Genomic DNA, 25,594 nt, shown 5'->3' with positions numbered 1-25,594 from the left:
TGTAATGCTGAAATTTGCATATTTTCCGATTAGAATTACAAGAGCCAATCAAATCGCGTGAAAGCACAAAGCGGACGGAGCTCACAATAAAATATGAACACTTTTTTTATACACGGCACCCCATATAAGATGTATGGCAGGCCTTATTATAATTATTTTTTTCTGTAAATAACTCAACAATAACTTTAAGAATTAAAGTTGTAGCTAGGTATAGGGTAATGAATTGAAAAATCTTAAGATGTTACAGAATATACTTGAACTGCTGTTTTGAAGGGTTAAAAATGCATGGACCAATCATTCTTGCAGTTTCTAAGATTTTATACTTTTCTTTTCATTAAACTGAAGAGGACGGAAATATCTATAAAAACAAAAAATAAAAATAAAAGCAACAATTTAGATTTTTGGATTGCTGGATTACAAAAACAGCACTGCTTCTTCGGTTTACAGCCTGCATGTCAATGTCGTGTAGGTAGGGTGACATGAGATTGAGAAAGATGACTCGATGATAAATGGTTACCATAACAGAGATCCCAATTGCCCAGGTTTTCAGCACTGGAATTTCAGAGCACTGCTATAATGACTTCTTTGTGTCACAGCCTCTATTTCTGCTGCTAAACAAGCTAGGGATCTTGTTTAATTATAACCACGATTCTGTGTAGTTGAAGCTTCTCTTTATCTATGACCGCATAGCAGACTGCCTCAAGTTGGATTAAACCAAGTAGGGATAATTCAATAAATCCATATACAGGTAAAGCAGCGACATTTACTTTTGGATCTATAGTAAACTCAACAGTCTTTTTAATTGAAAAATGTGATTGAAATGTATTTTAAATAAGCTCATAGTTCACAATCTTTCCTTTCAGGAATTCTGTACTGCTTCAAGAGGTTAATATGTTAATTTGTTTGGGATCAAATTAGGATACAAGTTATAAGGCATGTGAAAAGCCTCATTGACTGACCTTCCCTTTAAAAACTGTGTCACATTTAAAAACTCTTATCCCGTTGCAGTTATACAAAGTGTCCCATTACAAGAAACCACACACTGGTAAGTTAAGCCTCAATGAAAACAATTATTGAGGATCATATTTAGGTCTGCTGTCTGATTTACAATTAATATTATTCCCCAGTTCCCAGCTAAAACATCTATTTGAGAGAATTTAAACCTCAACGCAGTCATCAAACAAATTTGCTCTGAATTTACCATCTGCAGGCATTTAAACTAGAAAAATAATATGATTCCAATTGAATAGACTGTAATATCATCAGATAAAAGGACGGCCATTGCTCACAAATCTCATATTCTCCTTACCCTCATGTTGAACGCATCAAAGGACTTGGCAGTGCTGTCCAAAGTGATGCCTGATATGTTGAAACCGTGACCACAAGTGCCAGGAGGACTGTTGAGATTCTCCGCTCTGTAAATGAAGTGAGTACCATTTGTGGCATCTTTGGCTGGCTCCATGACATAGGTTTTATTTTCAAGTGAGATGAAGCCCCTGTAAAAGAAAACGTTTGTCATGTGAATATGGAAGCTGGAGCACGTCTGTGTTCAACAGTTCTCATGCTTCCAGAAGATTCCTAACAAAGTATAGTTTAAGCACAGCACTTTCATAAAATAACAACAGCAACAAAAATCTTCAAGCGTGAGGTTATTAAATCTTCAAGTGTGAGGTTATTACACCTGTAGATCACCTTAAGGACAGTAGAAGCAGGTTGAGGGTGTTAGCTGATTCAAGTTTTGTTATATGGAAGGGCAGCATACAAAAACTCAGTAAAGAAATCAGAAAATTAAAACAAAATTTAATTATTTCTTTATTAGTCTCTAGAAAAAAAAAAAAAGATTTAAAAACCACCAGGATGTAAAATGTTCTAATACACATCAGAAACATTTAAGTTTAAATGCTGACCGCATCCATCTTCATGTAGGCTAAATGTCGCAGTTTCTGGTTTAAATCATGTAGCTAAAATGTGATAAAAGACTCTAAAATGTTGATAGACAATACTTCACTTATTAAAACATTTAATGCAGTGTATCTTTCATTCTCAGAAGCCTAACCCACAGTTTAGCTGCCTTGTATAATACTTACACATACATAAACTAACTGTTAACCCCCAAAGAGATGGCCATTGCCAAATAAAATTATAATACAATTTATTTTGGCTCCCAACCTCTGCAGCATATTTGTGGCACAAAGGGTTGCTCTATCTCCATATCTGAATATTTTTTGAACAAGCTTTTAAGAGAGCGTTTAAAAGCCTACTAATCAAACTCCTGTGAGGGTTAAGGTATTCTTTTGTCCATTAACCTAGTCATTTTGACCGCTATACAAAAGTATTTTGTAATTCTACATCTACTTCCAAATTGATATTAATTGAAAAATTCTAGCCTACATGAAACTTTAAAATCATCCAGTTACATAAAATATCTGTACATTGTATGATTAAGTCAAGACATTCCATGCATCATTTCAACCTACAGTGCCCAGGAGGTTTTATAGTTTCCAAAAGTACATCAGATTGATAAATTAAGTGTGTGTGTGGCTGTAAGCTACATTTACGCACCTTAATTAGTTATACTGAAACATTAAATAGAAAACCAGTGTTACGTTACTATAGTTTGTACTGCGATACTATACTGTCCTTCTAACACATAAATAGAATGTATTTTACCATTATTAACATAACTCAAAATAGGCACATTTTTCATTGTCATGTTTCTTTACCTTTTAGAATAAAAAACCCAGATATCTAAACTGAAACACTTGTAGGAGTTAGATTTAAAAAGTCTTGCTCATGTCAAGTTACTGTTTTACAATATTAAGTACTATTCTAGTGTCACTCACACCCTCACACAAGCGCCTGAGCATTTTCTGGTAAATGGGAAGGTGTACAGAACAGCAGAGTTCGGTCACACCTGAGGTTGGTCACAACTTACCTGAGACCAGAGCAAGTACTGAGACTAACTTCGGAACGTTTGTGCCCTTGTACCTTCCCATGGTAGTAGCAGTGATCCTGAAAAACAAGAGTATGGTATGCTCCACAATTTACTTTGCACACAGGTGAATACTGCTGTGCACTTACTGTGGAGCAGACTATTTCTTATAGTGGTGTTCTCTTGGTATTCCCCTACCATACTACTGCACCCATGGTATATATACTGCCTTTCATATCTATGGCCTGATTAATATTACAGCAGCACTGGTACCTTAAAAGATCTTCAAGCAGAAATAACTTGAATATGTTAAGCTATCCTCTCATAAAAACAATACCTCAAGCATGGTTACACCATTTATCAGCTTAGTTACTGTAAACGGCTAATTAGTTTCCCACTAACTAACTGGCTCTGTAACTTGGAATCTGTTAAAAATGTGTAGACAAAGGAAGCCTATCAGAATAAGAAGTTCCTGAGGAATAACAGGACCTGCATGTTTTGACTGGGCTAACCTCCACACCACTGTACAAATAGCTACTCAGCAGAAGAAAAAAAAAAACTCTATCTGCCTAAAAACAACATTGGGTTTTCTTAGGAAAAATTACACTGCAATTCCACTAACTCGAGCTCTATTTTATTGTCATTATTTAATTAGCCTGTCAGGTCCAATGCTCATTTTCACTCTTCAGGGTCAACCCCAACAGTAATACTGTATATTTAGAAACACTGGTGGCCAGTTTTGTAGTTAAATGATTGCACATATATTTGCGAGATAAGCCAATGTTATATTTCTACTGGGGCATTGGTAATAGCCAAGCATATTACTGACCCAGTTAATACATGCGAACAGCTGCCAATGCTATAATCATTCATGTCATGTTTTGAGAGGTCAGATAAACAGTTTATATTACTGCAGTATATAGAGATCCCAGTAGCACAATATATTATAGATTTGAAACGGCAACAAGTTTCATTGCTCAGGTCTTATTTGAGATTTGACATCCCTGTGCTCCCAGGACTGCTCAACAGACCCCATTTCACTGCCAATCAGCTTGTATGTTTTGGAAGGACGTTCCTAATAAATGAAGGGGCCACATCTTCAATACCTGGTAAAAAAATCCATCCTGCCTAAATCCCTGGACACCGTGTCGGTCATTACAGGTTGCTCGCTACATGCATTCAGGCAACTCGGACGCAGACCAGCCAGCAGTGATCTTCTGGGACAGAAATGTTTCACATTCCTTAACTCGTTCAACACTGCGGCACAGGTCTAAGAATGACCACAAGCCTCTATAGCAGCAAAACAAAGATAACTCAAAAAATCTGTTCTTGGAAGAAAACTAAATAAGAAAATGTATGTCTCAAACTTACTCACAGAAGAGTTTTTAATGACACCAAAGGATTTGGTCAGCCAATCATTTCCAAATGGACTCGTTGAAAAAGGGTTCCATCACATAAAATATATACTACATATATATATAATATATATATATATATATATATATATATATATATATATATATATATATATATGAAAATGCTAAGTTTAGTGCTTTTATTGACACATGCTGCATAATGACTCTCCGCTATGTAAAGAATGTCATGTATTAATGTATTAATCAGGATATAAAGCACATTCAGTAACAGTGTTTGTTGGTTTGAGAGGGAATGTGGCCAGTTCTATAGTTACCAACTCAACCCATAGTTATCAACTCAACCCATTCCAAAAAGCCTTTACATAATTACACAATTTTGGATTTTACTGTTATTAATATCATAAAAATACATATTCATGCTTTGCCATGCAAAATATTGTTCTATACTATAGTACAATGAAGTGGAAAGTAAAATGGAAGTGACGAGTGTCAGCTGGTGCCTGGATGCTGTACTTTTCCTGTTTAATATGTAATGATGCATGTCTTGGTTTACGACATGGAAAGCTAATAAAATGTACAAATTAGTGTAAAACTCAGACAGGGCTTATTTGTTCCAATAGTAGGTAACTGTTGACACAAGCCTGACCACTCACCTTCCTCGACCATATTTTAAGTCTCCTGCTCCTGACAAGCCCATTAGTTAGCATCTGATTTTTGTTCTTTTAGTGAAAACTGGTCAGTCACAACCCAGGCACTCCCTTTAAGAGTTCTCGCCATCAACATATGAGGGCAGTCCATTTTACTCTCTCCCATGACATTACTAATACTGACTGGCTATAAATCTTTAAACTTGACCCCACATAGCTTGCACACTCAGAGGGCTATAATTTGCTAGCAGATTCTCTGCAGACTAGTCTGTCAGGAGTCTTTTGCTGAAGCTTGAAGTCTGGAGGAAAGCCAATTTAAGTCGTGCTTTCCATTATCAACTAAAACATTCAGTAGGACACAGTGTTATTACTGGAAGCTACACAACAGGGGATAAAATGATCTGGTAATTAATGGAAAGTGGCATTGTTGTGGCATGTTACGCGGTAATAATGGAAGTGTTGTCACTATTATATCATAATTTTTTGATGCTATTTGTTTTAATTACCTTTCTCTGTCTAAAACAATCATTGTAGTCCACTGAAAGAGTTGTTGTATAAAGATGGATTACATTCTGTGTTAAGAGCTTTGCATGTGATCATGTTTAGCATCGTTATTAACAAGGCACTAAGTTGAGACCACCCAATTTATTACATTTTTTGACATTTTTGACGTATTTCAACCCAGGCCTGCAGACGTGAAAGGCACTAGAGACTAATGAGCCAGTAAGCTGTGCCACCTAACACCCTAAATACTTGGTATTTGCACTCCCAAGCAAATTGCAACGTTGGGATTAAAGCCATGAAAGAACTGGTATTTGGTTCCCTTCATTCGACTAACGAAATCTTGTTAGATATATTTAGACAGGGGAAAAAAAAAAAAACCTTTGTTCAATTTCAAACTGTGCAAGAGTCTGTTGAAACCATGTGGTATGTCAAATATCTCAAATAGCTTTAGTCAAACTGTCAGGCCCTGATTTTATAAGCAGGAAACACAGACAAGTTCCTCTGAAGTGCTGAGTTTGCAAATACGAGGAAGCCAACTAACCCACAAGTCATTTATTCAGACAGTTACCCCAAGGACCTACAGCTTTACACTTTAAGCCTGCTTTTGAGTAGAAGGTAAATTAAACTGGTAGATTTGACAAATCATTTATTTGCATCATAATGTGTGTCTGTGGCAGGGCAAAAGACCTTAATGTAAATAGCATGTGTGCGAATGTAAGGATGGCAGTGGTGAGGTTAAATCTGTCCCTTCCAGCAATAACAAGTAAGGCCATTCCTCAATTAAGTAATTGGTGCTAATTGGGGAGTGGCCACATGTATAAAAGGAACCAGACATTCTTTGTTTGTTGGAGGGAGTTGGGACCTGTGGACTGTGGACTGTGGACTGTGGACTGTGGACTGTGGACTGTGGACTGTGGACTGTGGACTGTGGACTGTGGACTGTGGACTGTGGACTGTGTGGACTGTTCCCTGTTCCTACAGGCACTGATTGTATTGCTTTGTTTAACCTTTTATTTTGGCTCTTGTGCCTGTTTTGTTTGTTCTTGTTTGTTGGTGTAATAAACATGCACATTCACATTTAAAACTGCAGCTTTCTGTCACTGGGTCTAATTCCTGCTGGTAACCAACCTGGGCCGTGATGCTACCCTGCTACATGTGGTATTAGAAGCTAGATAGTGCCACTTGTGACCCAGAGACAAAAAGCTGCAGTTTAAGTGTGCACATTACACAAACAAACAGGAACAAACAAAACAGACACACAGACTAAAATAAAAGGTGAAACAAAACAATACAATACAATCCGTGCCTTTAGGCTAGGTATTCGCCTTCACTCCAGACTCAAAACACAGGTCCAAACTCCCTCCACCTAATTGGGGAATGGCCACTTCTGTGATTGATGGCAGGGGGATATACACTGCCAACCTTACATTCCCACACTCACACTATATACATGAAGAGCTTTTGCCTTGCAACAGTGTTATAAATAAATGCTTACAGAGCTAAACCTCAAAATACTGGACACTGCGTTATTTGACAGTTCACTGCAGTGACCCACAATCATATTCAATTTTACACTAAAATACAATTCCTTAGTCTGTTTATGTAAAGGCTTTAACCTTTGTCTCTCTCTTCTACCATACCTTGTTTTCATTCCCCAGAAGAAAAATTAGTTGTTGGGATACAAGCTTTGTCCAACCATGAAACCTGCTTGTCACCCCATCACTCTTCCAGCGAAATAAACACGTTACAACTTGTAGCCGCAGAAGAGTATAAATTAATTTGTCAAGCTCTCTTATAGCCCAAGAGGCAAAGCAGAAATTAAAAATGGGATTGCTTGTGCAATGCAATACTGTAGCAACCCAAGAGCAAAGAGAATGAGTAAACACACCCCTGTACAAAGAAGACAGCAAATGCTATCAAACTTTTAATAGATTCACACAAAAAAATTGTTTTCCTCTGTTATGCTAAGCAGAAATGAAACTAGGACAACCAAAACACATTGAGTATGAATAAAACAATGAATCCCGGTGGACAGAGAAACATTTGGAAATATGCACAGGGGCCTGGTGGTTTATTGTAACACCTTCTATCACTCCTCAAACAGATGCAGCAGCTATGAAAGGTAACTGTCCATCTACATTTTAGCAGCTGACTAAAGACAACAAAGTGATACTGTGTTGAGGGCCACATTAGATTATAAAGCCGTCTGAATAGGGTACAGACCTACTGTCTGAAAGAATAGGGGAAAATAAGCACGCTTCCATTTATATCTCAGTGCTCTGAAATTACAATAACTATCAAACAGCTGTATAACTGCCATCATAATTTTGGCAGATTATGTGCAGAAACTAGGGAGGATTTGAAAATGATTGCAAGTTATTTTGATTTGATTAGTGCATAATTACTTGGAGCAAACACAGCCTGTTAAAGCCCTTCTCCTTTGTGGCCGACAGTACTCCTCTCTTCTCTCTCTCAATGCTCATCCTTCAGAATGGTTGCTTTACTCTCAAAGGGCTTGGCAGAGAACCAAGAACAAAATAAATTCAGTCAGCATATCAAGATTTTTCCCTCTCCTGGCCACACCCATTTGCCCCGGCCAAAAAACAAACAAACCTCATTGTTTTTCACCATGAATTTATTACTTTGTTCCAGCAATGGCACTTACCGTGGAATTCCGAGTGACAGTGACAGCGCGTCCGTCATCCAGGTAGTGTGTTTCTGTGTAGTGGCTAGCAAAAAGCCCTCTAGAGAAAAAAAAAGCACAATAACAAATGTTAGGATGCAAGCATCAGAACTGATGCATAATAAAAACGCAACAGTCTAAGTTTTACAACAATAGATCATTGGGCACATACATAATGTTATTTACATTTTAAATACTGAGATAGTTGTGTTGATTGTTTGAGTAGTATTGTTCAATGGGATAACAAAATACTGAGCTCAAGTCATGTGATTTCATAAAAACGCCAGGTGCTCAGTGTTTGGTATTTGAGTTAAGTTAAAATTGCCAGAATGTCTTGATTAAGAATCTGTATAAATAGCCATTAGAAAAGAGATGATTTTAATTAAGGCAAGAACAATGAAAGATACGTCATGGCTCGTTTGAGCAATGAAGCTCATTTGGTTGCTATCGGCATGATTGAAGGCAGCCTGTCTGTGAGAGAAGTTGCCCAGAGAATGAGATGTTCTGCTTCGACAATCAGCAGATTAGAAACCAGGAAACCGGCTCTGTGAGGGTCAGGCCATGTCCTTTAAGGCAGAGGGTCACCACACCGGCCCACCATGTTGTGGTGAGCGTTATGCTGACTGTTGTGTTGTTCAAGCCAACCTGTGGGGTGGTGGAAGTGTGATGATGTGGGGAGGAATCTCCTTTAACACAAGAATGCCTTTGGTATGTTAAAGTATTTGGAATATATAGTTTAAGTATATAGCTAAATTGAGACAGCTGTGCGTAATTTCCTGGGAGAAGGTCGATATAAAAGGCTTGAGTAAACATACCTGTGTAACTGTGCTTGGGTGAAGACCTGCTCAGAACTGAGCCCTGACAAACAGACTGTATTAATGAATCATTAAACTTGAATCTGGGTTTTTTTAATTATTATTTTAGAGCAGGGATTGGTATTTCCCTACTGCAGAACAACAGCAGTGCAGGAAACTTAAAACAAATAAAGAACAACAACAGAGTTGAACAGAAATTCACTGGGAACACAACCAACCACTTTAGTATGATTTGCCACCTCTCTCCCACTCACAATCACCAACACACTGCCCTAAATGTTTAGTCTGGATTCTGAGCACAACTATACAGTCAGAGTTTGACTGAGGACAAGGAGTATTCTTTGGCTCAGACAGGAAGGACCTAAGCCAGTGGTGAGCTTTGTAAGTGTGGAGGAAGATTTGGAAATAAATTGCAAACAGTAGAAATGTCACTGGCACTTAACAGATGCAGTACTGATTTTATAACAGGTTATAACGTGTCAGGAGGTATACCCAGGATTTACAGTCAAAGCTACAGAGCAGTTCGGCTTTAGCTGGTTCCCAGCTGGGTGCTTGTTTTCCTGGCTGGCTTCTGTAGAAACATGCCAGCCGGTATGTGGGTCCCCTGCAAAACGAAGTCCCTGCAAAGTAATAATAATAAATAATGGAATGAAACTACTCAAAACAATGAATGAATTGTTCCAACCAAGTTGTGCTGGGGGGAGCAGCAACAGCAGAAAGTACAGATGGTGATGAGCCACTGTAGGGCTCAGAAGAAAAAAGACACAAATATCCCCTGCCTTGGAAGTTGCAGAGTTTATTTTTGTAGTGTGTATTTTGACCAGCCTCGTCACCACTAGGTTACAGTACTAGTACCCTAGAAATTAGAGTTTGGGGCCTGGTTGGGGAAGCTGTAGTCTCACCTGTAGTCATTTGAACAGTTTACAATTTGCGATATGCCAGTGACAAGGTCTAAATGCATCGAAACCGAACAAAGGAGGAAACTGAAATCCAGGACACTGCATCGAAGTAACAAAGAAAGGGTAAAAACAACTTGATATGCTGGTTCACCATTAGCTCACTCACAGCAGGGTCCTTGTGACATATGTACAATGAATCTTGGCTGTAAACCTCCCTCCTGACCTGTGAGTGTACTAAGCAGCGAGGACAGATTTCTTTGGATGGGCTGGCCTGACAGTTCTTTCCCTGGGTTGGGAAGTCGGTCAATCTGGACGAAGGGGAGACTCCATTGCAAGAACATATTGACTCGGAAGGGAAACAATGTAGCAGCCGCAGATTGTAAAAGCAGCTGCATCCGTTTACCAAGGAGTCATGCATGACAGCATATGGGGGGGAACATATCGTAATCTGTTCCTTCGCATTGGTTTGTAGTGACTAAGAACCAGAAGGACAATGAAAGTGTATTGCTACTTAAAATCGTGAATCTTGTCTTGTACATTACCAGACAGTTAACACAGTTCCGGAGCTGTTGCCAGGGACCAGCATGAAATCAGACAACACTGCATCTTTGTCACAAATATAAACTGTATCACCCACCACGAGCACTACTGCATGCACCCAGGACTGGTGACCATGTTGGTATTATTGTGGGATGGATATTTGTCTATTATTTGGGACTGCTTGTTATATACCTGGGCTGTACACATTTACTGCAAACCACCAAAAAGGGGAGCTCTATACTGACAGGTTTACCCCTGCTCAATTAGGATCACTATTTGTTGAATGCCAGTGTCTGAATTTGGGTCATTAAGATGTGTGTTAGCTGTAGCTCAACTTAGACAGACCTCTGAAGCAAGTGACCTCCCCACCACACTATCACTGTCACAGCAGTTTGAAGTTTCGTCATTGTGGAACTCCTTGCTGATTAGTTGCCATAAGTTCCCATGTTTTATGTATTTTTTTTTTTTTTGTTTATGCTAATTGACTGGTTATATCATTTTAACAACTTTTCTATTAGTGTTTCTCATGTCCTTGTTTTTGCTTGTGGCTGCTCTGTCTTGTCAGCACTTCCTTGTAAATGAAGCTTCAGCCTCAATGTTCTGTGGACAATAGGTTACAAAATAAATGAGGCTTTAGGCTTTTCATAGAGAAATATCATGCTATTCTCATCCACAGCGCTGCTGAGATTCAAAGATGTCCCCAATGGATAACTAAGATATTGATTTGTCTGGTTTTACAAGTCATCTAAAGATACTTTTATTTATGATGCACCAAGGAAGTTTTCCTTGCTTTTGTTTTCCTCACATAAGCAGAAGTTGAATTCTCCTACCCAGAAATCAGCTCACAGCACCAACCACTGAGACGCACCAAATGAATCACTGGGAGTGGTTAGTAAAGATACCATCCCAAAGAGATGCTTAGACCACTATTACAGTAACAAAATAAAGGAAACAGAAAATCCTAAATGTGGCACAATTTAAAATCATGCTAATAGAGGTGCACTTGTCAACTCAGCTTTCTAAAAGTTTACCAGGGTAATCTAGCAGTTTTCCTATCCCATGGTTAGCATGCATTTTTTAAATATGATTTACTATACCAGAATTTTATAAGGGACTCTATATGGATTTGTTCAAAACTGGATTGGGGACGATTATGAGAATACGTCTGAAATTATACGGGGAGGAAACTGGGGGGCAATGACAAGGGCTTATCAAAAACAGATGTGGTAAAATGAAACAATGCATATTTAAAAATAAAACAGTCAGCATTATATCAAAGTTTGAGTTGTTTAAATACTGTTTATGAATCACAAGTACATTTTGAAAAGCTTTTACATATGATAAAAGTAAAACCAAAGAAACTGAGTAAAACTAAACCGGACAAATAAACTTAATGGCAAAAAGGAAATCATTAATGGAAATAGATAAATAGTTTTTTGTTTTTTCTGAAATTCTGGTTTGTATTAACTAAGCCTTTGTATTAACTAATTCTTTTTATGTATATATATATATTTTTATACACATCCTGGTTTCACACAATGTGAAGTGAATTAGTATAAATGAACCCCTGACATTTTGCCTGGAAACGTTGCTGCGTTTTTGTTGTGTGCATCTCGCCGATGGACCAACTTCATTCCCCGCCACCTTCTCCCAGGAAACACCACAACCCAAACTGTTTCATTATCCATCAAACAATGTTTACTACTGACCCCTAAAACAATCAAGTTAGCAATACTGTAAGAACCACAAGCGCGGCCATTATCCATAATACTGCAAGCAGCAGAAGAAAAAACAAGAACTTCATTTAAAACAAACTTTGTATCCAAACTTGATTACAGTATATCCCCATGAATGTTGACTAACTGGCTGGCTTCAATTTGTCATAAGCCTGTACAGCCAAAAAAATAATAATTCAAAATTGAAAACCCTTTTTTTAATGGCTTGGAGACCATTTACAGTCAGCTGCACTGAAACTGTTCCAGAGTTTCAAAACACAAAGCTGGGAATCCTGAAATTGGGTCTCAAACCAAACCAGACCATGTCTGGCAGTGATAAAACAGCAGTTGTGTTCTGCAACTCGAGATGTATTGCAGCTTTCTGGGCCCTGAGATGACAGTTTTGAACAACACTCAGAGCTGGTTGCACTTAAGCACTGGCTCCCACACGCCCCAGCGGTTCCAATTGAAGTCCTTTGATTACTGACAGTGACAAATGACATTTCCAGAGATAACATGGGAGACTCTCTATCCAGCAGCACCTGTGGGTGCCACTACAAGGTCCTGCTCTTAAGATACAACATAAACTCAGGGTCACATCTGCTTCACATATAGCCTGGTCAAATTCCTAAAAGAAGCTTCCGCTTCCAGAGATACATCACAATATACAGGCGATGGGTAATTTGAAACATCTGTGAGTTTGGTGTAAATGGGCTGCCACTAGTGAGACAGCTTTGTTTGCTATGCACATCTCTGATGTGTATTCTGTAGTACAGGTACTCTATATAGTCCACCCTGCTGCTATCCCACTGCTGTGTGTAGAGGAAGGAGAATGCATTTTTAATTGACAAACAGGCCAAAGGGCTTCAAAAAGAGAAGATGCTTGTGTGCCTGCTGCTGAAACTTACTAGAGAAACTAAACAAACTGTATGGACAACCACGTCCAAGTACTGATAATGTAATTTGCAGATGAGTGTATTTGGTAGACTGTAGGAAACATCCACTAAGGAATCACATTTTAGTCCAAAATTGATAATGGCATGTAATGGGACACTGTCACGTTAAGATTCATTCGAGTTTGATGTGGTTCTACGCAGGCATGTCAACTGTGCACACTATGCAGATATTTAAAAGCCTGCTCTCTTTGATCCTCTATTTGTACGTGTGAAGGTGTGGTTCTGAAAGGATAGCTCCTCTGCCAGCACACGTGTCCCCAATCTGTAACAGAATGCAATCCATGGAAACAAGGGAACACTCCACTTTAGCCATGCCTAGCTTCTTCCTAATTCCAATTCTAACAAACAGATTTGCATTTGAGCTACAGCAGGAAAAACATGACGATGGGAACCGCACACACTGGCCATTGTTGGACATCTCAAAACTCAAAATGAACTCCCCCAAAAGCATGTTAATAAACCATATCTAATGAACACAAAAACAAATATTATACAAGCCTAAATATGACCATATAATCAGGGGGGTAAAAAAGTTGCACTGTGAAGTGAAGTGCCAATATATCACCTTGTCTTAGGATACTATGTACTGTTTTGATGTTAGACACTCAAATGAATTATCTGCCAACAGACGGATTACTATATAACAAAAGGAGCTACTAGTACTGGGAACATGCACTCAATATGCCAGCTGTGCAAATGTGTAATAGTGTACGATGGTTGTAATTGGTGGTTCAAATACCTTAGATTACTTATTACATGAACAGTTAACTATAACCTCACATTCTCAACAACAAATCAAAATTATGTTGCTCATCCTTTTTTTTTATATTTAATCTTAAAGGATGCAGAACTAACTCAAAACATATGAATACTAGTTTCAACCTTTACCTTGTAATACATTGCTAAATCTGTCTTGTGCTGATATTTAGCGAAAACATAAGTAAAGCTAGTAAGAGGCATACAAAACAGACATTGTTTGTTGAAAAGTGAGTGCAGTGCAGTGCAGAGCAGAATAATCACACGGACAACTGCATTCAGCTGCAAGGGTGTTTAATTAATAAATGACAAAGTCCAGAGCTCGAAGGCAAACACCAGTAACAATAAATGCTGGAGTGATACAGCAGCTTGTATCACTTGTAATTGTAATCCTCGGGTTTGACCCGCAACCAAAAAGTCCAGTTTTTACACACACCAACACTAAACACAAAACACAAGACAGTGATGATATTACGAGCTAGTGGTGCAATTTACAGTTCTCTGTGAAACGCTGGGGTGAAAGTGATGTCCGGGTTGATGCTGGCTTGCACTAAGCTCCAGATTGGGTTACTCCTAGCCTAGTGAGACAAACAGACAAGCCGACACTAACAAACACAAAACAAACACTCACGGTTTTTAGAATACACGGTATTCCTTCAAAGTCAAATCCAACCATTTGCAAAGGAACAGAATACTTTGCTATGCCCCTATTTTATACCCTCCCTCATGATCACTTTGTTAATGTGCACAACTACTTCTCCAATCAGCGGATGACACGCCGTTTCCAGCCCAGGTCATTGAGTTTGATATTGTAGCTCCGCCCCTTTTCTAGACGGCTGACTTCCACCTACCCACAGGAATAAAGTGTCATGCCTTTTAGTCCAGGGTACTCTGTTCCCTTTACCTACTCAGTTAGTAAAATTCTTCGCTAAACATTTGAAGGAGAATTCGTTGTCAATGTCTTCACTGATTTTTTAGGTTACTTGAACGATTCTTTCATTGTATTTCATTCCATTAAACCATTCTGCAGTAAAAATCCTTCTAGTCGGTGTTACTGTCACATGGTATAGAGATTTTCCATTGCCTAACTCGCAGCTGCCACAGTAGCCAGGGGGCAGAAATTACAGATGCACACCCACATCACTTCAGAAATTCAACTTGATGATCCCACCATTGTTTAAAAAAGGGCATTAGTTGTTAACATAGATTTATACAAAACAATATAACAGGCATGTTAAAAAAGAGGTAAGATAGTAAAAGGTAAGAAAGTTTCACTATAATGATTGAACAGAAATGCCATTTAATGTTTACTCTGCAATTGGGAATCAATATATGAGGTTATTTTAGTTTCTTTTCTCAGAATGCAAGAGATTATATTTCAGCATGATACTGGAATGCATCTGTCTCCATTGTGTTATACAAATAGTGTGGCGTACCAGAATGCAATAACACGATTCTTGACACTGCTTTTTTGTCCACACACTGTATGTATCTTTGCTTTGGTCTATTTTCATGAAGACCTCATTCAGGCGTATTCAATACTGTTCTGGTTATATATTAATGCAATCATTTCCAGCCAAGATGAAGGCCTTGCTAGTTAGATGACAGGTGATGTGGAATTCCTGACAGAAAAAGTCTACTGTGAACAGATATCATCTGTGCCTCAGAGTAGATCAGAGTGAGTAAACCTGTCAGGAGATTGGCCCGTTGAAGTGCCTGAAACTGAAAATTATAATGCTGGGACATGTGCCAGGAAAGCCCAAAGAGACAAGGCTGATCTAAGTGCCAACTCCCCCCTCCTCTCTCTGTAAAGGATCAGGATTTCAGGGGTGGCCAGATGCCCAAACTCAGAACTGAATGTTTAACTGAAGCATTTGCCATCTGGGTTATTTGGTCTAAGGAAAGTATTCAAAAGCAACGGATAGGAAAATCCAGACGTGATTCCTTCTTTGCATTGGTTGTTTATCTTCGTTTTTAAGTATTTAGATTGGAGAAAAGCCTCAACGCATAGCGGAAATGGACTCTTAAAGCTAGCTGCCCATCTAAATGTGTCTGTAAGTCTGTTCTATCAAAGGAATCCTCAGCACAGTACCATCTTTCACAGCATCAAAAGACTGTTGTCTAAAGATGGCTTTATTTTTTTAATTAAAACCATACCAAGTTTCTTCCTTACAATTTAAAATACATACACAGGCTGCCACATATTATTATCTCTATTGGAGATGCCAATGTCTGTTGCTGGGAGTGCAATATCAATTTGTTAAAAAAAAAAAAAAAATTCTAAAACAGCAATCCTAAAAAACAAAACAAAAAAACTGCTTTTAAAAGACACTGCTTTGATTATTTGTTCATTTTTACCAATCTGTCAGTGAGATGAAATTGGTGGTCTAATGTCTGTTTTATGAGATACCCTTTGCTTACATTTAAAAAAAAAAAAAAGTATTTTAAATCGTTCAAAAAGAAAGCACACCACCCAGTTTTTGGAATGAGGGCGATTGTGCAGCCAGATGCTTGGCTCAGCTGCCTTTGTAGGGTTTAGTCTACATGAAGAAATGTGTGCTGTGGCTAGGAAACATTGAGTAACCAGCTTCCCATCCCTCATGAGCTGGAGAAGCATGCGCTGGCTTGCTCATCTCTGTTCTCTAACACTTTACTGCAGGCCCGTCTGGAGTAGCCCTTTCCATGGCTTGCAAGTCTGGGGACTTCAAAACCGGTGATACAGTACCATGCCGCTAATAGACAAGGTCTGTTTTATTCCATTTGCAGGCACCCTGCCTGATAATTGTAAAAAGAGTTATTGTTTTTGCAGGCTAGTGATTTCCCAGATGTAACATCACTGAGGATGGGATTTGGCACAGTGTTTTATGTGGCCAGACTGGGTTTTACAAGTAGAAAAAGCTACATTTTAATGCTCTGTCATAAAGTCTTAGCAGACTTTTTTTTATCCATGCTACATAAACAGCCAGCAAAGGATTTATAAATTATCATATAAAGTGCAAATCACTGTAACACTTATAAACACTTCTGCTAATCCAACAGGAATTTCAGACCCTTTCTATAAACCCCAGGTTGGGTTTATATTCCATAAGCATAAGCCCAGTATCACTATAAAGTGTTATTTATATATCATTTGATAATAAATCATTTGATCAATTTTTTACATGATGTAATCATTTTCTAAATGTTTCCCTCCAGCTAAAAAGCTCAATTGAGTCTGTAGTGAATTAATTACAGCCTATTTTATTACACATGACTAGGATTATAATACACATCTTCCTTGAGGGCTTTACACATGTGCTTTACTGTATGACATCATTGTTGCATGACAATGGGCAACAATACAAATGACCTGTAACCACCTGAGGCTCTCTGTCACCTTCTGAATAAATCTTCATTGGATTATTTAAAAGTCTTGAGGTAACACAAAGCTGGGCCTTTAACAGTCAATATTTCTCTCTTTCAGATACAGAGATGTGGGTTGAAGTACAGACATTACTGGCTCAGTTGAGTTTGGAAGTCCAGCCAGCTGTTTAAGAGCCAGCTGGCTACCTTACTGTGGACCCAGAATCAGCTCTTAATAGGGACTTAATAGGGTCTCGAAATCCTCACGTGCCACATTTTTTTCTGTGGAAAGGCCTATGTAATACACCACTCAACAGAATGGAAAATTGAACACATTCACCCAGACCTTTCAAGTATTACCAACATTTTTCACTTTTAGCTTTTGCCAAGTGAATAATAAAGAAAAAAAATGGAGTAAAGTATCTATTTTTCATTGTACTTTGATGACATCAAGTTTTCTAACCCACATTTGCCTGGGAAATAATAATAATAAAAAAAAAAGCTTTGTGCTTTAAATGTTGCATTTTCAGGAGGTTTATATTAACAAGATTAGACATTGTACATGGAGCCTTGAGCTTTTCTTTGAATACAAATGGCTTAGCGTCACAAAAGCTAACTCAGACCCTAAATTGTACATTCATCTAATGACCAACTTTATGCCTTTAAAAGAGGACACCTGTTTATTATTATTTTATGAATACAAGGAACATGCATATAGATGTTGTCAGTAAGTAAATTTCCTTCCAGTTCACTTACCCTTTGACTAACATCTGGCGAGTCTTTTTTCTATTGTATGCATAATCTTTAGGGAAGACAAACAATTAACTCTGGAAACATTAATTATAGCTGTTGAGTAGGTTGTTTCTAGAGAGACGTTTTGTAGACTTTTTATTGTCTTAATAATGACACCAAAAAACATATACGATGACATAATTGCAATGCAACATCATTTGTCTTTACAAAAGCCTCAAACCACATCAGACGTCAAGCTCATGTCACCGTATGATTTATTACCATGCTGCTAACAGGCTGTGCTCTTAAATGACAGAACCACTTAGTTATGCAACACTTAAAGTAAACCTTGCGGTCAAATCAACTCACATTCACAATAGTGACAGAATCCCCCATCTTGTGGCCTTTGCAGCTGTAAGCAAAACATTACCTTTTTAGAAACAGAAAATATTTGAAATTGAGGCTGTATGGTACAAAGGTGACGGGAATCGTCAATTAACTACAAAATAAAATACAATCCCATAAAACTGAACAAAAAGATATTACAATGTACTATTGTATACAGTATCTGCTCTTACCAAAGTCCTCAGTTTTGGCCAAAAACTATTATTTAGACTGGGGGCACTGACAATAGTGAGTTCAGTTTGCCAACGCTGAACAGACTTTTGCTTTAAATATGAAAGTCAGACAGTGCTAGCTCTTTGATGGCTCCATTACTAGAATGCTAAAAACATCAGAAAGGCCAGAGGCAACAGAAAAAAATATACACATCAATATATTAACTAGCGTAATAATATTTTAGTGAGTATAGAATCGTTTTAATAAATAATAAGTTAATTAGGATGGGAGATACATGAGCTTGAGTACAACCCTGAATGAATCAATTCAGTAATCATAGAGAAATCTGTAGTAATGCATTTTAAAAGTTTAAACCTTGTAGAATTCAGAAAGAGCAGGTTTGAAAAATAAAATAAATAATGCTGTTGACCAAAATCAAGGATTTCTGATGAAGCTTCAATAGCTGGTTTGGGGATTTAAATAATGTTTCTTCTAAATTAAAAAAAAAACAAACAAAAAAAAACCCTAAAATGAATAAATAAAAAAGCGGAAGACCTCGGCCCTCCTCAAAACATCAATCGGATAACTTGTTGTTGAGGACCTACTTACACTTGTGCCAACATTCAGTAAATTTAGATCAATTATACACTGCATGTCATTTTTATCCCCATAAATTGAATGATCTCTGAATTGCAGAGATGTTTGGGAATACAAAAAGTGAGAAAATTAAAGCTGAGATTTGTGTGCCTCTCAAGTGAGCATGTAATATTCATAAATAATTGTATGCTTCCTGCTTGTACTGTACAATGGTTTATTATATTAGAATGCAGAAGGCCAGACATAGAACAACTGCTATGGCTACTGAAGTGATGAAACATATGTTTAATTTCAGTGGTTCATTTCTGAATAGCGCCCCAGGATATTTTGTCTCTCTGGAATACGGCACACACTCTGTAGAGATTTCATATAATAATATGTGTACTATTGTAAATCAGCACTGTGAATGTCCTCCTTATTGCTCAAGCACCACGGAAGCATACCTTGATTGCTCCTATTTTTTTTTTCTTTTTTACTATGTATTGCACTGATTACACAAAAATTCTGAAAGCAGGAAATCCTTTATCACATTAAAAAAGAACCACAAGCATGTCTGCTGAAACTGCTAGAAGATAAAACTAGCTTTTTTTTTTTTCTCTTGGAAAACTATCTTAATTCAGACTGAATGGAATACAGTGTACACAATTTCTCCATCTTTCACTTTAGTGAGCTGTTACGTATTAAATATCCACTAGATGGCGTTGGTGTACATACTTACCATTAGTCAAAGGTGTAACCCTCCCCCTTTTGATTTGGTCATTGATTTGGTTATTAAGGTAGGTCATCTATACTCAGGATATCTGTTAGATTGAAACAAGTGGGGAGCACAGTGGAATAAGGTCGATGACTTCAGATTGTTAACAATAAAACAACTACTTACAATTTCCATGTCGCTCAACATTATATACTGTCTGAGCAAGTCACATGAATGTATTTAGAGACTATATGCGATCGCTGTTGGTTAAATCAAAATGTCACTTGACAAAGGTAATAAAGCAAAAATTAATTAGCAGGATATGCTTTAATAGCCTCAGGCACCATGAAACATGCCAGATAAGATTTCAGAAATTGGAAAACGGAAATGATAAACACATGTTTTAATATAAACATTTATATATAAACATTTGCTGTCAGTTTTTCATTTACATATACAAAAATGCAGACAAAGGCAAAGATTGTCAAACTGTACCACCACACATACCATATAAACAAACTCACTCAAACAGTTTTATCACAGAACAGTGTATATTTGTCTCTGGAAAACACTACACAACACTCAGGAGCTTTTCTGGTAATATTGCTGCTATACATTTAGCTTCAAAATAAACACTTTCACTGAAGGGCATTGCTCTAAACCTCTTACTTTCTGTTGCTATGGATACATAGTACGCTTCCAGGGGAGAACATCCTGTGACAGTGGGGATTATCAACACCTGATTGAACCTGGAAAGAATATCGAGGCAGAATATCTTTTAAAACAGTGGCTTCCACTGGAAAGGAGCTATTGACATTTACCTAATCAGAACAATGCACAATTAGGTCATGTGAATCCTGTCACTGAAATCTCGGTTTATGAAAAATATGGTTTTGAAACAAGCCCAAAGTACAGCTGAGTGCAAAGGCTGGATGCAATTAGTTTAAAAACATAATTTGGTAAGAGGAAGCTCATTTGGGAAACTGTTTTCCCTTAAACCCACAACTAGGCAGCCTCGCCCCTTGCTCCACCTCAATACAACTATGCTCAACGTTTTGTAATGTTCCGGGGATTGATTCCCTGGCTTCACAATACTCTTGCAGCCCCTAAAGCCTTTCCAAAACTACTTCCTTCAGCGTGGCCAAATATTATTTTTATTGGCACACCTGATCCTAGGAGTATCAGCTGTATCCTGTCACTGACAGCAGAGTGGTTAATCCTGAGTGGAAAAAGGTAGGGAAATGTCTTACAAAGCTCCAAACAGAGTCTACTGAGGAAGTGTGCTCAGATGAAGAAACACAGTCACAACATGACAAGGTCAGTGGTCAGGGGTCGTATCCTCTGTCCCACTGGTTCTGGGGAGTCCATCGCCTACAGTTTAGTTAAGCTAGCAGTGTCAGCAGAAAACTTAAGAAACTGCTCTGATATGACAGTTTTAAAAAAAAACCTTTACCACGGTCAATTTTAAATATATCTGGTCTCCATTACTCAGGACCAGTCACTTCAAACCTACAGTTATTCTTGTCATTAAGTTATTATTGTCATTAACCTGCTCAAGACTTTAAATGCAGTAGAGGTAGGAATCTTAACAGATTAATTGCATTATTATTGTCAGTTCCGGGAGAAAAAAATGCTTGGAGCTATTGATTATTAAACAAAAGGAAGGTGCATGCTCTGTGTATTTTTTTCTGAAAAGGCAGGGTATATACACATTGTCATAGATTCTAATATAAAACTGATTCTCAGGTTTTATCTTATGTACAGCACATACAGACTAGACATCCACAGTACAGTGTACACTAAAGTCACAATTACGTGTTTCCTTGTTTTCTTTTTTCTAAAATCCTGTTATATGTAACCTATATACATACTATACTTTACTTTCCCTTGAAGAAGATCACAAGGCAAAACTCGGGAAGACTTTTCATTTGACACAGTTTTCCTTAGCTAGATAGTGCTTTTGTAAGGTACAAGCACAGATAATCACATGCATACGAAAGTCCCATTGACACATTTCCTGGGCTCGCTAGTGACTGACATCAAGAGGGGCTGAGGATATCGCTGCTTGTGGAATTCTTGGAACAGGAATCTTGACCACCGGGCTATGGAAGTGAACTCTGCAGAGGAAGCCGACTCACACTGCAGTCTAAGTGAGCAGTGAGCAGTGCGCAAGTGCTCCGGTCAGCAAAGTAACGACGTGGCAGTGAGCCTCCCTCTGTGTGGAAACAGTGACAGCCAGGCTGTGAGGAACTGCTGAGGTCAGGGTTCGAACAGTGTCCTTACTGTCAGACTGGGCTCTGAAAGAAACCCAGGCCACAGCTTTGCTTTTTTGTTTTTCATTCTCCCTCCCTCGCAGTTTGAAAAATTATTCTTTTTTTCCTCCTTTCATATGAGCAGAAGTCTGGCAGAAAAAAAAGTCCTTGCTGCATGCCAAAGTTCAAGAGAACAGAAAATCCACAGATCTTCTTCAATGAGCACATTCAAGTTCACTGTCTACTCTTCAAGTGACAATCCATCTCCAGAATGCTAGCTTAACAGATAAAATAAACCCTCCTTCAATCCATTTGTACAGTTCAAACTAAAAATAAATTCTGGTCTTTGGCAAAGGACATTATTTTCTTTAATTGCGTTTCTGTATAATGCAGGTTTTCCACCACAAACTCAATCTCTAAACTTCCACGAACACAAATTTCTTCAGCATAAAAAAAAAGTAATTTTTAAACTGTTTGGTCTCATTTCAACCAATATTTTAGCCAGCGTGTCGTGTCTAAGCGCTTGCAGGAACTGGCAACACATGTAATATTAATCACTCTGGTACAAACGTTCTTGAGAGGTGACCTATATACATAAGGTTAGAAATCACAGAACAAATCCATTCGGCTTATGCTATGCAATAATATAATGAACAGAGATCATTTGTTAAAAAAATTGGTTCATATTTATTCTGCAAAAGCAGCCAGTAGATGCCAAAAGTCATGGTTCTCATTTGTATTATCCATGGGAGATTGTACAAGCAGTTCTGCAGCATGTTCCTTAATATACCCACTTATATACTCAATCCTGAATGGCAGAGATATGCTGCGACCAGACTGATATTTGCAATTTTAGTTTTAAGCAGTCCATAGAATGACAGATAATACTTCTAGCAGCTGCTGGTTCCCCTAGAACTGGTGCTTTCTAAACCCCAAGGTGAACTATGTATAGAGGAGCCAAACAGTCAACAATCCACATGTCTCACTGTAATATGGCAATGAAGGCTGGCTCTGCAAGAAGGGAAAGTGAAATAACAAATGGTATAGAATCCAAGGATCATCTAAAAAGAAGAGATGTGGTAATAGTTACATCACCATATCTCTGCTTTCCTGTCAACACATTCTCTGCTTGACCCCCTCCAATCTGGTTTTCTCCTGGCACACTCCACTGAAACAGCTCTTCTCTCCATCACTAACTATCTACTTTCTGCCCATGCTGCCTCCCTCTCCTCTGTCCTAATTATCCTCACCCTCTCTGCAGCCTTTGACACAGTGAACCACTCTATTTGACTGTCTTCCCTCGCTGACCTGGGACTCTGGCACTGCTCGTCTGGTTCTCCTCCTACCTCACTGATCGCATGTACCGGGTGTCCTGGCATGGCTCACCCTCTGCCGCTTGCTCTCTTTTGACAGGTGTCCCCTCCCATGACTTCTCATATAATTTATATGCTGATGATGTCCAGATCTTCCTCTCCTTTCTCCCCTCTGACTCCCAGATATCCTCCCGTATCTACATGCCTCTCAGCCAACTCCTCCTGAATGCACTCGCATCACCTCAAACTCAACTCTCCAACTCAGACCTCTTATTCTTCCCGCCCTCTTCTTCCCCCACCGCTGAGCCCTCTCCTTCTCCACCCTTGCCCCACAGTGGTGGAACGAACTACCCACGGATATCAGGACTGCTCAGTCTCTGATCACCTTCCAGCACCTCCTCAAGACACATCTGTTCAGACAGCATCTGTAAACCTCACAACTCTCGACTACACTGAACTATATGGCACCCAATTGAACCAGTGCTTGCATCAGCTTGTACTTGTACTGAACTGCTCTACACCTTGCCGTATTCTACTACTGGTCTTAATTATAACTACTTCCTGTATCTGGTATTTGATTTTACTGTTATAGGTATCCGTAGTCACTTTTTTTTTGTAATTGCTCTTATTTTAAATAATTCTCATCCATTTATCATACTTACTATGTGCTCTTACTTGTACAAGCAAATATTTTTACTATAAGTTAACTGCTCTTAGTCAAACTCGCTCATAAATGTAATTATTTACTGTATTCTTTATTTTGCTCTAATTTGAATTTGATCTTATTTGCTACTGATTTTATTGTACTTTATAACTGCTCTTATCTGTAATATGATACTCTAATGTGATATTTTATAAAGTAATATTCTGTAATGTTACTACTCTCTGCTGTCAAAGTGTCGGGAGTATGTAACAAGCCTCTGTGATACAAGCTCAGATAAGTAAGGAGAAGAGTTGCCCTTTTAGCATAATGGGTAACATTAGGTACATGGTTATCGGATCTGTCTCTGTCTCCCTTGTTTGGATAACTCACAGATTTATAATTAAGGGAGGGTGTGTCTTGACTCAGGGGTCACTCCTCTGTAAGATAAACAGGCAGACACAGCCATTTTTGCTTACTTTGCATCTCAAAGGAGTCAGTGGGTCTTGGCAAGACAGACTTGCATACATTTCAGAGTGTGCACTTAAAGGGTGCTGTGTTGATATAGCTCTCCTCCTACTGCAGGAGAATATGTACTGTTATTTATTTATTCTATATCACAAGTGGGACTGCCAGTGGGACTGTGACATCTGTATAATATATCCGATTTATATTTGTGTTGTGTAATTGCATCTCTTATTGAAATCTCAATTAAAGTGAATGGCAGAAAGATTCTAATTGTCATATAAACATGCAGTATTATTTGTTAAGTCAGCCACCAAGGCAATCAATCACATGGATCCCATGTTTATTCCAATTGTCGATGTAATCACAGTCTTTCTTTCAGCCCAGAATTAGAATTAAACAGAAAAAGTTTCCTAACCTTGTCTAAAACCAAGGCAGGGTATCATATGTTCCATATGATTGAGTCAAAAGAGCTACAGTATGGTATTGTATATAAAAGCATATGGACGTTCCATAATAAACCTTGTTCAATGTGCAGTATAGCAATAAAGACTCATGTGTAAGAAGAGGTCATGCATACTAGCAAGGAAGGCTCACAATGCCGTTGTAGCAGACAGGCTGGTAATAAGTTAACATTTCTATCTTTTCAATCACGACAAGAATACATCATTGCGAATGTGTGTCCTGGCAACGGCATGCTATCTCTCAGAAACCCAAAGTAATTGAAAATCAGCACCATTCACTGAGATCTACTTAAGACTAGATGCTATTATTGTCAGTAAGTAACAAAAATAGTTGAACTGATTGTCACTTATTATTCTTCAATTGCTTCGCTTTCACACGAAAAAAAAGCCTTTAAAATTTTACTTTTGTATTTTCTTAGTTTTTGCATTGGTCCTTTTTATTTGACTATTTATATGCAAGCATAATAATTCTTTTGGGAAAATAATTCAAATTTTGTATGCCAAATTATGTGGAGGTAATTTATTTTTCTTCTAATTCATGACTTATTCCCTAGCTGGGATGTATTGTGAATAGAATGGATTACAAACTAATCTACCAAAGTACTGAATACAACACACTCAAAATTGTTGATTCCTTCTTTAGTTCTAAGAGGAAATACACCTAAGTACGGGAAATCACATCCTGACTTTTTAGCACCACAGCCAGGGAGCAGA

General features: G+C 38.1%; 1 protein-coding gene across 1 annotated transcript in view; it reads right to left on the bottom strand.

The window, feature by feature from the left end:
* Window positions 1-25,594, bottom strand: part of LOC121325867 (disintegrin and metalloproteinase domain-containing protein 12-like) — a 64,337-nt gene that overhangs the window by 17,289 nt on the left and 21,454 nt on the right. The window contains exons 4-6 of the mRNA XM_041268953.1: window positions 8,125-8,203; window positions 2,936-3,012; window positions 1,310-1,496 (exon numbers count right to left, since the gene is read on the bottom strand). Coding sequence (XP_041124887.1) covers window positions 1,310-1,496; window positions 2,936-3,012; window positions 8,125-8,203 — 343 coding nt within the window. The remainder of the gene's footprint in view (window positions 1-1,309; window positions 1,497-2,935; window positions 3,013-8,124; window positions 8,204-25,594) is intronic.

Source organism: Polyodon spathula, chromosome 13 (assembly GCF_017654505.1).
Source record: "Polyodon spathula isolate WHYD16114869_AA chromosome 13, ASM1765450v1, whole genome shotgun sequence".
In the NCBI taxonomy this organism is placed as follows: Eukaryota; Metazoa; Chordata; class Actinopteri; order Acipenseriformes; family Polyodontidae; genus Polyodon; species Polyodon spathula.
This window is presented reverse-complemented; position numbering and strand designations above follow the sequence as displayed.